At 29.5% G+C, this 12,759-nt stretch overlaps 1 protein-coding gene across 3 annotated transcripts in view; it reads left to right on the forward strand.

Moving 5' to 3' along the window:
- Positions 1-2,597: 2,597 nt before the first annotated feature.
- LOC126734515 (ankyrin repeat and KH domain-containing protein 1-like) overlaps positions 2,598-12,759 on the forward strand; it is a 156,703-nt gene continuing 146,541 nt past the window's right edge. For 2 of the 3 annotated variants that reach the window (XM_050438179.1, XM_050438180.1), the window contains exon 1: positions 2,598-2,942. In XM_050438179.1, coding sequence (XP_050294136.1) covers positions 2,736-2,942 — 207 coding nt within the window. In that variant the 5' untranslated portion in view covers positions 2,598-2,735. The remainder of the gene's footprint in view (positions 2,943-12,759) is intronic. The other variant, XM_050438181.1, reaches the window with a different exon arrangement.

A 12,759-nucleotide genomic window follows, 5' to 3' on the forward strand; every position in this document is an offset into this window, starting at 1 on the left:
GAAACTTGGATAAATGAAAATGAGACATTTTTTTATGATTTAAACAACTACACCGCTATACATAGAAGTCAATATGTTTACTGGGAGGGAGTAGCTAGTGAATTGTTTTCGAATAAATATGGAGTGCCTCAAGGCTCTGTATTGGGACCCTTATTATATCTTTTATACGTATTAAGTCTAAAATTTGCCAGGTTACGTGCTCGATAGTTTACAACAGGTTAAAAATAAATGTCGACAAAACCAAATATATGCTGTTTAAATAAAAAAACAAACAAGTAAATAATATTCAACTAAACATAAATGGAATTAGCCTAGAGAAAGTTGCCTCCATTAAATATCTTGGTTTAAATATTGATCAAGCATTGACTTGGCAAACTCACATAAACAAAATTACATCCAAAATAAATTCTATGATACCCTGTATATATAAAAGCCGAAGCTACCTAACAAATAATACAAAAATGAATATCTATAATGCTTTCTTTTTGTCCCACTTTAGATATTTGATGCCTATATGGGGAACATGTTCTAAAACAAAATTTGACAATATCCAAATTTTACAAAATAAGGTCCTTAAAATATTGTTTCAATATAATATACTTACAAATACAGATTTTCTATATAGGGAGCTGAAAGTTTTTAAATTGAATCAGTTAATGGAGTTCGAAAAATGTAAACTCATATATAAAATTATAAACAAAAAAATTAAATGCAATATAAATTTTACATTCTCAAACGACGTTCATAGACGCAATACCAGAGGTCAATTAAATTTATATATTAGTTACAATAGAACAATGATTGGAATGAATAGCCCAATGTATTCTGCATCTAAAGCATTTAATAGGCACCTAATGATTTAAGAAATATTCAAATATTTAAAACATTTGTTACAAAACTCAACGAATATTTTTCTATTTAATCAGTCAAGTTGTAAAATTAGTATAAATTAGTTATGTAATGAGATACCTTATTTATAATTTACTTTACATTATAATTAATTAATATAACCTACCTATGATTATTGTGTACACTAGTTTCATATGTGAATTTTTGTATTAATCTCAAGGCCAGAGCTACAAGCACTGTTTAGAGACTTATTATAAATAGAATAATATGTATATTATTGAGTAATATAAAATTGTTTTCAAAAAAAAAAAAAAAAAGTACCATTCAACCTTTTACTCTACAAAATACCAATTTGGATATTGTTGAATCTGTCAAGTTCTTGGGACTAATTTTAGACAGCTCTCTAAAATGGGAATCTCATATCGACACCTTATCCACAAAGTTAAGCTCAGCATGTTTTGCCATAAGATCTATTTCCAAAGAATTAAGCTTTTTAACATCTAAATCAGTTTATTTTTCCCTTTTTGAGTCACTTCTTCGTTACGCCATTCCATTCTGGGGTCCATGCTGTGCCACTCAATTTGAGCGCATATTCAAGTTGCAAAAGAGAGCGATACGCTATTTACTGGGACTTTACAGTACAGCTCACTGCCAAGAATACTTTAAAAAACATAGAATATTAACTCTTCCTTCACTGTTTATATTTGAATCTGTTTGCTTAATCCGAAAGCATGTGTCAGAATTTCCAAAGAGGCCTTCTCATAACTACCCACTTAGAAAAGCACAGCATGATATTTATCTGCCAACAAATATATGGGAATTAGTAAAAACTTCTATATTCTATAGAGCAAAAAAAATGCACAATCATCTTCCTTTTACGATTAAATCTATGAAAACGTTTTCCTGTTTTCGCCAAGCCTTTAAAGCTTTACTATTGGAAAAGGCTTTATACACAGTAGAAGACTTTTTTAATCTTTCCTTTTAAATACCACACACACACTGGCCTTATTTACTTTATAGTCTCCATTCCTAGAATTAGTTATACCTATATTGTGATAATAGTCGTAATTTAACTTCAACTTATTTTGTATATGTTTTATATTCTTTTTAATATCAACTTCGGACTTTATAAACATTTAGTTGTATAAGTAATTTGACCATGTACAATAGGTTACCTATTTTGTATAAAATCTAAATGTCTTGTGTTTTTGTTTACTCATGTGTTTACTTGTATGTGTTTATTTATTTATTTATATTAGCTTTGTCTACAAAATTTATAATTTTTTGACAATAAAGCGATTGTATTGTATTGTATTGTATTGTATAATTAATTATTCCTACAGTTTTTTCATGACATTAATAATTAATACAGTTCTGAGACATCCCGCGTAGTTGGCCATCCTGTATAACATCACCTTTAACGATTTACTGACCTTAAAATGAATCTAGCGCTTTCCAGAGGAGATTACGGCACGTCCATATTTAGTAATTTCATACATAAAAACGAGCTAAAGTGTCTCTCGCTTTACGCAAGCCAATAAATTCCATCCGTACTAATACACACAGAACACAAATATCTATCCTAATACAATTCAAGATGTAAGCTTTCAGTAAACCTTAACTAAATTGGCGCCATCTCATAGGTGACATTAAAACGTTAACGTCCAAACAATGTGGAAACAAACGTCTAACATTTGAACATTCCTGGTATAGGTGGCGTGCGAACTGAAATCCGGAACTTCGTTTTTGTCGGCCATAGTAGAAAATGGCGACCGCGATGAAATTGATGTGAATCGAGAAGTACTTTGTTTTAGTGACGGTAAAGTGAATCTAGCTTGGATTTAGTAAAAAAAACGACAAATAAAACGTTATATTGCGATGCAAATATGCAGAATGTACCGCGGGATACGGGCGCCGACGAAACGAGATTAGAAAAAGTGAACGTTCAGCACGATATAGGGAACATTTCGTCGACTCCCCAATCGACGAATTCTACACCGAACAAATCTGAAACTGAAACTCTTTCGTTAAATCAAAGATTACGCAGATTAATGTCGGAAACATCGGAAAGTGAGGAAGATTCAGTCTCTGAGGTAGGCTATTCCTATAATTTTTATCTTCGTGTGTTTTTCCGCTGTCGAAATCGCCCCAGGCCGTGGGTATCAATGAACTTATGGCCGCTAGACATCTTGCGGAATTCGTTTGTGCATTTGCCGTCGTTCGTCCTATTATTATTTTAGTCATCCGTTAATCTTTAGCACCACGTTTTTTTGTTTTTGAGTACAACTGCTCGGCTTATATAAGATCGAAATCGGGAGGAAGGAGTGTATCGAGAATTTTATTGCCGTGTCGTCGGAACTTCCCCAACTTAATTGTGATCCAGGTACACGTCACGCTGTTTTTTTTTAGTGTAGTGTTCATTTTAATTTGAGGAGTCATTCAGGCCGTCATTGAAATTTCTCAGAACCGTCGGGAATTCTCAGTTATTTGCCGATTTTTCAAATAGGAAAAATGGACGTCCCGTTCAATGTCGATTCACTGACGTTTCTACATCCTTTGGTTTTTAATTTACCTTTATACTTTATAATAATCAGAGGCATGAAAAGTCCTTGAAAAGAAGGTTTCTAGATTTTTTATTCAATAATTATTATTTTGGTATTTACCAGAGAGTGAAATACAGTTGTCTAAAATCATAAGTAGGCTAATGCCATTTGGTGTGGCTTCCCAAGTCCAGACTAAATTAGGTGTGTTTTTTCAAATAAAGTTAGTTTAAATTTTATTATCAATTCTGCACAAAAAGGCTGGTATTTATCTTGAAATAGGGTTTGATTATTGATCTTTGAACCAGTCAATTGTTAACTTTCACTCCCATTGTATTGTTATTTAGTAATTCTATTGGAATTTTTCCAGGTCTGTTTATCAGCTATTGCAGGCAACTTGCATATATTGTTACAAGGAAGTTATAAATCCAAATAACAATTTACTCATAATATTGTCCTTGCAAATATCTAATTTCCTTTGCTAGTGGAATAAAGTACAGGTATTTTAATATTCATTTCAAATCAAACAATTTTAATTGTGAATGTGAGTATAAATGTCAATACAAATCTGAAATTACAGAAAAACAAAATTTACTTCAAATTCAAAAATGCTTTCTTAAGAAGAGCTCTATGTCCTTATCTACAAAGATGAGAGAAAAAATATAAACAATTAATAAATACTACTGTATAAATATAGCAGTGTTAATAATATAAAGGACTAGACTGTAAAATTTACTAAATAAAATTATTCAAAACAATAAAACAAACAATAAAAAATAACAATAAAGGTAGGTACACAAGAATTTGAATAAAAGTTATTTATATATATAAAATTAGTTCAACATAAATATAAGTATTTTAATTTCAAATTACATTACATTTGGAATAATATGCATTACCTATCAACAGTTTTTTACCTTGACTATTAAAGTGAATATTACTTTATAAATTTGCAATTTCCAGAAGCAAGTGGCTAAACACTTTTATCCCTTCATAAATAATTGAATTTTCAGTTAAGTTGGTTCTTGGGGTGAGCAATTCTAAGCTAGTATTGTTGTCTTCCAGTATCTCCAATGTGATTCTATCAAGACAAAATAAATTCTTATTTCCTATATGGTGCTCTACATTAAACCTGGTGACCCTTACAGCACAACAAGCTAATACCAATCTCTTCCTCAGACTTTCAACATGTTCTTTAAATCTTAATCTATTGTTAATAAACAAACCAAGGAACTTATGAACTATTTACTGAGTATTTAAAAGATAATAAGCTGAAATTGAAATATTAAACACTAGCTTGTTACTGTTGCTTTTCAATGCTTTCAAAGTCAAATACTTTTGAAAAATCACAGAACACTACCATAACCATCTCCCCATGATTTAGCCCAAGGTACAGTACATTAAGAAAGTTAAATATTGCATCACATGTACTTTTGTTGTTTTGAAAACTAAACTGTGCAATATTCAACAAGTTACGTTTTTGAAGACAGTTCATCATCCTTGACTTAAAAATTTATTCAACTCTTTTTGATAAATGTGGGAAGAAGGGAAATCGCGCGATGGAACGATAGAAAACAGACCTTCTATATTTTGCTTTTTAAATAACTAGGGCAGCATTAAGACTACCTGGAAAAAAATCTCTGTCAAAAGAGAAATTTATATCATCCTAGAGAATCTTTTAATACTTTTAGTGAAATACTATCAAGACCTGATGAATTTTATTATATTTTTTTATCTGTGTGAAATGGGCTAAAGGAATTTGTGACAGATATTTTTCAGGTAACTGATGGGATAAATACCAGAAGACATCTGAAACATTAACTTTTCTGCAATTGAGCAATAAAAGTTATTAAAAGCATTCACATTTATCTCAGGGTCACCAGTCTGATTAATGTTGGTGTCCTTCAATTCATTGACTATTATAGTTGTTAAAAATGTTGATATATCAATCAGCCTTTTGATTCTCTCTTCATTGACTGTGCCCATATTCTGCTGCAAACATTATCCCTATATGAAATAAGAGAAAATTTATGTCAATTTATAGAGGCTTACATTTTTGAAATGTACCAACTTATTGAAAGCAATGCTAACAAATCTGATATCTTAGAGGTTAAAATAGGTATACTGCAGGGTTCAATTTTGTGGCCATTATTGTTCCTGCTCGATTGGAATGGTTTTTCTCATCAGTTGAATTCTATAACTACTATAAGTTTAATATGCAGATGATACCACATTTTATGTGTCATTTGGGAATTCTCAAAACCTCCCTGGGTATGCTGACAGAAGAATTACAGAAGGCAAGAAAGTGGTATAGTGCAAATTCATTGTTTATTCATTAACTATAGAAAATATTAAATTCTTCTTAAGATTTAACAATAACATTTCTTAGAATGCCATTAAATTTCTTTGTATATACCTTAACAAGGATTTAAATATTAAACAAGATATAAAAAAACTGTGTTGTTTCATGATAATTAATCTTATTAATAAATAATCTTCAAAGTTATAGCATAACTTTTTTAATCACAAAATTATTAGAGCAGATCAAGATCAAAATTAAATTGGTCAAAAAGTCTCAAACTTATATTGAACTATTATTCTGTATGATAAATTTGCCTACAAATACAAAGTCTCATATAATAATATATACCTCCCAAAAAAATTTTTAGATGTCTCTCAGTCTGGAAATATATCCCAAGGTCTGAAATTTTTCTTCCCAATATTGATTAAACCATTTTTTTTAAACACAAATAACACTAAAGAAAGGCATTTTTAGGGTAGAGGACAAAAAATATTTTATCTAATTTGCAGGTGAATTGTCGTAATCCTGTTATTTGACTGTTCAGCAATTTATATGGGTCAATCTGGTAGGAATGTTTCTACAAGGTTGTAAGAACATATAAGGCTAGTAGAGAAGTTGATATAATCAGAAGTTACTGAAACTAAGTCTGCCTATAGTGTGTATTCTCAATTGAAATATAAGTTCAAGACTTTTTACCAAACTTGTAGTTTTGTTGTACTAAATAAGAGTCTTTAAGAAAAAAATGGATGACTGGTCTAAAATGGAAAATCTGCAGATTATTTAACTGTTTACAACAAAAAATAATAATTACAGTAATTTAAAAGTCTTACCGTGAAAAATCATATAGACCATTAACAATGCCTACATTTTTTATTTTTAAATGTTTGCTATATGCAGAAAACAACAAATTTTTATTACTTATGGAAATTTACATTCCTATAACACTAGGACAAAGTCTTAATAGTTTTACCTCACATCTTTTAAATAAAACACAATAGTTTTGTAATTACATCTATCAAATTATATAATCATCTTCCAGGCACAATTAAGCTTATGCATTTAAGAACATTTAAAATAAGCATAAAGAATATTAATTTCCAGACCAAACAAATTGCTTTGTTTGGACCTATTTTCCAATGTTCATTAATAGTGTTTATATTTTTCTTATGTTACACATTAACTCTTAGGCTATGTTTTTAAATTAAAAACTTCAATGTTTAGCCTGTTCAATTAGGTTCTTCTTTTTTTTTGTGATGATGCTAACACCTGTAACAATGTAATGTTGTAACTGAAGTAAATAAAAGTTTTTGCTTGTCAATAAAAATCACTATAATTTTTTCTAAATGATTATAATAACCTAACTTTATTTAAATAGGTTGCTCTTTTGTTTGGTCTGTTAAGATATCCCTGCTTTCAGATTATTAACTTATAGCTAAAAGTAATAGATTTAATTGTCCTTTATCTACATTAATATGTAGCCAGGGGTGGATCCAGAGGTCATTTTTGAGAGAGGACATTTTTTCTATTTTCCTTCTTTGGAAGAATTGCACCTGTATGTAGCCGTTATGCAAGGCAGTTTATTAACTTTGATTATTTATCATTCAGGACTAAACCAGTCACATTTGTTCACATAAAAAAAACTAAGTAAGTTAGTAGCAAATAAACATAAAGGACAATGTATTGAATTACCTTAATCTAATAGACTAATTTTAAAATAATACCAACATTTTGATTTTTCAAGTATAAAAAGAAAGTGTTTTTTTAAGAAGTATCAAGGCTCAGGATAGACTTAGTACTCTTGCTATGCTTTATGTAGAAAAAAATGTTTACAGAATATTTTAGATTTTGATAATAAAGTGATTAAAATGTTTGCTGCCTTAAAAAATAGAAGAATACATTTTAAATATAAATAAACAATTTTATTTTGTAGTTTGTTTATTCGTTGTTCCTTAAATACTTTCCTTTTTATATATTTAGTCTTTGCCAGCTTGATAATGGGAAGGGTTCAAACAAGCTACTTCAATTGAATGGTTAAAATCTACTCCACCATATGACCATAGATACAATGAATTACCACTACTCTGTGAATGCTCCAATAATTTTTTTTAAGGGATTTTGGTCAAGAACTTGGACCTGAAATTTTCAGTTTTTTATCCTCCGGTAGGTCCCCTGTGTCACCTCTTTTTAATCCTTTAAAAAACCATGAATCATTACTGAATAATACATGTCCTTTTTTCTTATAATGTGATTTTGACCCCTAGCACTAATGAGGTATTTATGGTCTTTATTTAATGTTTATTACTTTTATTTAATGTTGAAATGTTAAGCAGTCTACATTTTTTTATAATCAATTAATCAAGCACTGGTTTATATTTCTCAGATTTGTCCAGAATAATAGTGTATAAGTAAATATATATGTAAAATACTTATATCTAATAAAAAAAAAACATCAAAAGGTAAATAAATCATACTTATTAAAAAAACTGGTTGAAAGTAGTCAACAGAATAAACATGCTTTGGTGCAAAAGAAGCTAACAAAAAAAAACATTTTTGGTATGAAAACAAAAGGTTTAAAAAAACTACTGATAGCTGGCAAATAAAGATTGTGACACATCATTCTCAGTGTCACTACGCTACTAACACTTTAAGTTATATTTAATATAACATGCTTTCCTAAATGAGTGGTTTTTTTTCATTTCATTGATTGTAAAGCTTATACTAGTACTCTAAATTTTGTTGCTATTTGTTTCAAAAAACTCAACAAGATTTAGACTCATGCTCTATTCGGCTATTTTATATATTATAGGCAATAGGATGCCCTTTTTTAAAAATTGGCTCCACAGTGGCCATTTTAAGAAGCTGATGGAACATATGTTGCCTACAACAAAGATCAGTGCAAAACAGTAAGTTTAGGGCAGTGTTTTAGAATAAGCTCCAACATCTTTCAAAATTTGTCTACCACTGTATTTGGTCATTAAATGTCAACTTTTGATTAATCAATATTCCCAAATCATCAGCAATAAATTATCTAGGACCTAAGTAGATATAAGTAGTGCCACAGAATTTACTTGTTCCTTTGCCCTTATTGTCCTCTCGAATTTAATGAAATATTCCCATATTTTATTTTGCTGGTTCATCACCCTCTCTTAGAAGTCTTATTCAAAATTTGGATTTAATAATAGGATATAATTTAATCCTAAAAAGGAAATAAATAATACCAAACCTACATATAATGTTGAAATAAATGAAACATTAAAATGATTAAATTACTACCTGTCTCCCAATTAGATTAAAACGGCGTAGCGCAGGATGTTAAAATACCTAGTAACAATTGCTGAGTTAATTGAATTTTTTGAGTTGGTCAAAATCTAGGTCAATTTACCAGGAATAACACTACTTTTATTTAATGAAATTACTTATATTCTTTTAAAGTAGTTTAATAATTCACAGAAGGTCTTAATGTTTTGTTGCCTTGTATGTGAAATATATCTAAATCAATATGTCTCAGATTGGCTAGGGTTTGAAATTATTTATGCCCATGAATTAAATCTCATGAAGATGCAGCAGAGGTCTTACTAAATATTTTTAGAATTTAGAGATGTTGGTGTTAAACTGTTCAGCAAAATTCTTCAAAGTTTAAGGGTATGAATGCTTATGCAGAGGAACTTAACAGAATTCAATAGGTATGGATCCATTTCAAAATATATATATAATCAAAAAAATTGATACATTTCTAAATTTATTACTGGCATAAAATTTTTAATTGTTCATATGAATAGCAAGGAAGGTGTAGTCAAATGTCATATTTGTCTCCAAATTCTTTATCATAAAGAAGTGAATTTTATGATGTATTTATTGTATGACAGTTGTTCAGAATGTCTGTCTCTGTTCTTAGGGACAAGACTCTTCTTATGCAACAAGATATTTGATCTTTTCCATATTCCTTTTTGTCAAACAACAAATCTGCTAAAGTGAATAGAATCTCTGCAACTCTAATAGTTATGCAAATGGTTTATGCAATACACTGGAAAAATTAAGGATATGTACAAATACTATTATTTTAAGTAGCTTTATTGTTTCTAGGAATTAGTAGAATATTATATACTTGCGTACTATTCAAATGTTTTATGTAAATCTGATCAAATAAATAAATATACTCTGGACAGGCTCATAAGGATTAAGCAGTCTCTTCCATATTATGCAGACTGAATATCTCTGTAAAAGAGCCAGCAAAAATTAATTTCAAAATATCTAAGAGAACAATGATGATACATACCTATTTGGTTGATGCAACCCTGATACTACTTTGAAACAGAATTTTGAATATATGAATAATGAGGAATATATTTCTGTAAAGATCTTGTAGTTGCTTGCAATCTCGTTAATGTGATTGCTACTGGCTGGCAATAACAATGTAAGTACCATAGATTTTCTGAGTCCCTGTTATAATTGGGTATGCAGATAAATAGAATAATGAATCTTCAGACATATATATAAATCATCCTTCCTCACATTTCTGTCCTATATGTAATAATGTCCTAGTGGTTATTGACTCTTATGACAGGACCTAGTAACTTCATACATTTTTTAAGTGCTAAAAGAGCTCTTGTCTATATATGATACACTTGCTTTTACAGCTTTAGTTGCATTTGTCAATAATATGACCTATTTCTAAATCTATGTTTTTATAACTAAATTTACATTTTATGCTGAATTGCAGTGGTCTCATTAGAGAAAATCTCAACATCCTTTTAACTTTTAAATGACAGTTGTATCATAAAATGTATTTATTTTATTGTGTTATTCTAATATAAATAGGTCTTAAACCTAGCATTTTGTAGCTCAGATTTTTTACTTTATGCTTTTGTGTAAATACTTAGTATTTTAGCATTAATAGGTAAATTACTGATTTTTTCTCCAGGCTTCACTAACAAATTCAAATAGTTATTCATAGTTTTGTGCTGTTGTAAACTCAAGTTATTTTGTCATCAAAATTGGTCTAGACCTAGTGGTGGGCAAACTTTTTTAATAGGGGCCACAAAGTTTAAGGAATTTTAGAGGAGGGCCAAAATAATTAAAAAAAATGCATTTTTTGTTAAAGATTTTAACCAAACTATAATACTATTACCCACAAATGTTACAGATTACCTTTTACCTTAAATAATATTTATTTTAATTTTTATTTGAAGGCCATGCCATGGTAGATGTGTGAGACCTATAAAATTGTTTTTGATTTTTCTATAATATTTTCGAAAGCAGGTTCCAGGTGTGATGAAGCAATTTTCAGCAGTGTGAAAAGATGTTCAATAGTCAATCGGTTTCTCATTGATTTTTTCCGCAATTTCGTAGTCGAAAAAATTGTGCTTGCACACATAAGATAACCCAAACATTATCATAATTTTCTGGGCATAATCATTTTTGGGAATTCAGTTTTTGGCAGTTCACTATAAAAATCTAGTTTTGTGTAATTCAAGAACAAGTGCAATTCTGAAGATACATTTTGTGGGTCTACATTAAACAACATCAAGAAAATATGTAGTGATGTTCTTAAAATCTTGAAACCTAGTTTCAAATTTTTTGTGTGAAGAAAAACGCCTGACTGAATTCTTTTAGTTTGTTCTCACTCACAGGTGACATGAATTTTAAAGGCGGAGAGTAATTAAATCATTCTTTGCCACACTACATGTATAAAATGGTTCTTTCATTGTGTGGTAAAGAAGGTAAGAATCATTTGTGTCGACTTCAATCAGAAATTCTTGGAATGGTCGGTGAATCAAGCCTTGTAATCAAATCATATTTTAACTAGTTTTGAAACCTTAGTTTTGGGTAATATCTATTGAAGCTTTTTTACAATTTCTGCTCTTGAGTATAATTTGTTATATTTAGCTATTTTATAAGTCAGTGTAGAAGCCTTTTGAGCAATGGTTTGCTTTAGAAACATAGTCCGTTGAGTAGATTGCAGAATAATGTTTTTAATAAGATTTCCGCATTTATCTTTTTTTTTCTGCATCAGTCATCAAAGGACATTTAGTTTTTAGTTTAGGTTTGGTATTGAAAATGGAGAGCAAGATTAAAATCTTAAATACCGCCACTGTTTCATAATAAATGAAGACATATTGGTTGACCCTTGTGTTCCGTAAAAAAGTTTTTCCCATTCCACTCTTGTTTAAACAGACAACACTCGAAATCGGCTTTTCTTTTTTATTCTCCATTTCTTTTTTTTTATTTTAAAAACAGTGCTTTTTTTTTTTTAAATTTGTGAATATAAAGGGTTACACAAATAAACAAGAGATAAAATTAACATAAAAGCTGGCATCTGAGTGCACATTTCACCACACTTTGCGCTCCTTATTAAACAACACATGAACTACACAGCTGTAATAGGTATATATATTTATAATTATAGTTAGCTTCACATTTATTATTCTTTAAAGTAGAATTTAGTTTAAACTTTTCGACCTTTAAAATGTAAGTGTACCGGGCCATATACTATCCATGTCCATGGATCCTCGGCACGCATTAAATACTTAAATAATAAATACCTCGGGCCGGATTAAATACTTTTGCGGGCCGGAGTTGGCTCGCGGGGCCATACTTTGCCCATCACTGGTCTAGACAATATTCAAATTGGTGCAGATAAACTATATATAAGGCTGGAACCTAAATGTAGATAAAACTAAGCATGCTGCCATGTCACAATGCTGATATAAATATGTTTTGTATCTTTTTTTAGTGTATCAAAATAAGTTGATCTACTTTGTAAAATTTTTTATTATTCTTTACATTTAATTATTTACTTAACCTTTAATTGTCTTGTGTTTCTGTATATTATTATAATTTTATTAAATACAATTTAATACCAATATACATTTTTTTTTGAGTTTTGTCACTTATTACTCTAATCAAAGTTTAAGAAATCAACTTAGCTTATTTTTAAAGGAATTTTATTTAAGGTAGATTACAAGCTCAGTGAACTTTTACTCTAGGATCATCACAATTTAGGTTGCAAAGTTGTTTTGTAGAGATCATATGATATTAGTCTGCTTCGAAAATCCTTTTTTATTAATA

This window comes from Anthonomus grandis, chromosome 3 (assembly GCF_022605725.1).
Source record: "Anthonomus grandis grandis chromosome 3, icAntGran1.3, whole genome shotgun sequence".
NCBI classification, from domain to species: domain Eukaryota; kingdom Metazoa; phylum Arthropoda; class Insecta; order Coleoptera; family Curculionidae; genus Anthonomus; species Anthonomus grandis.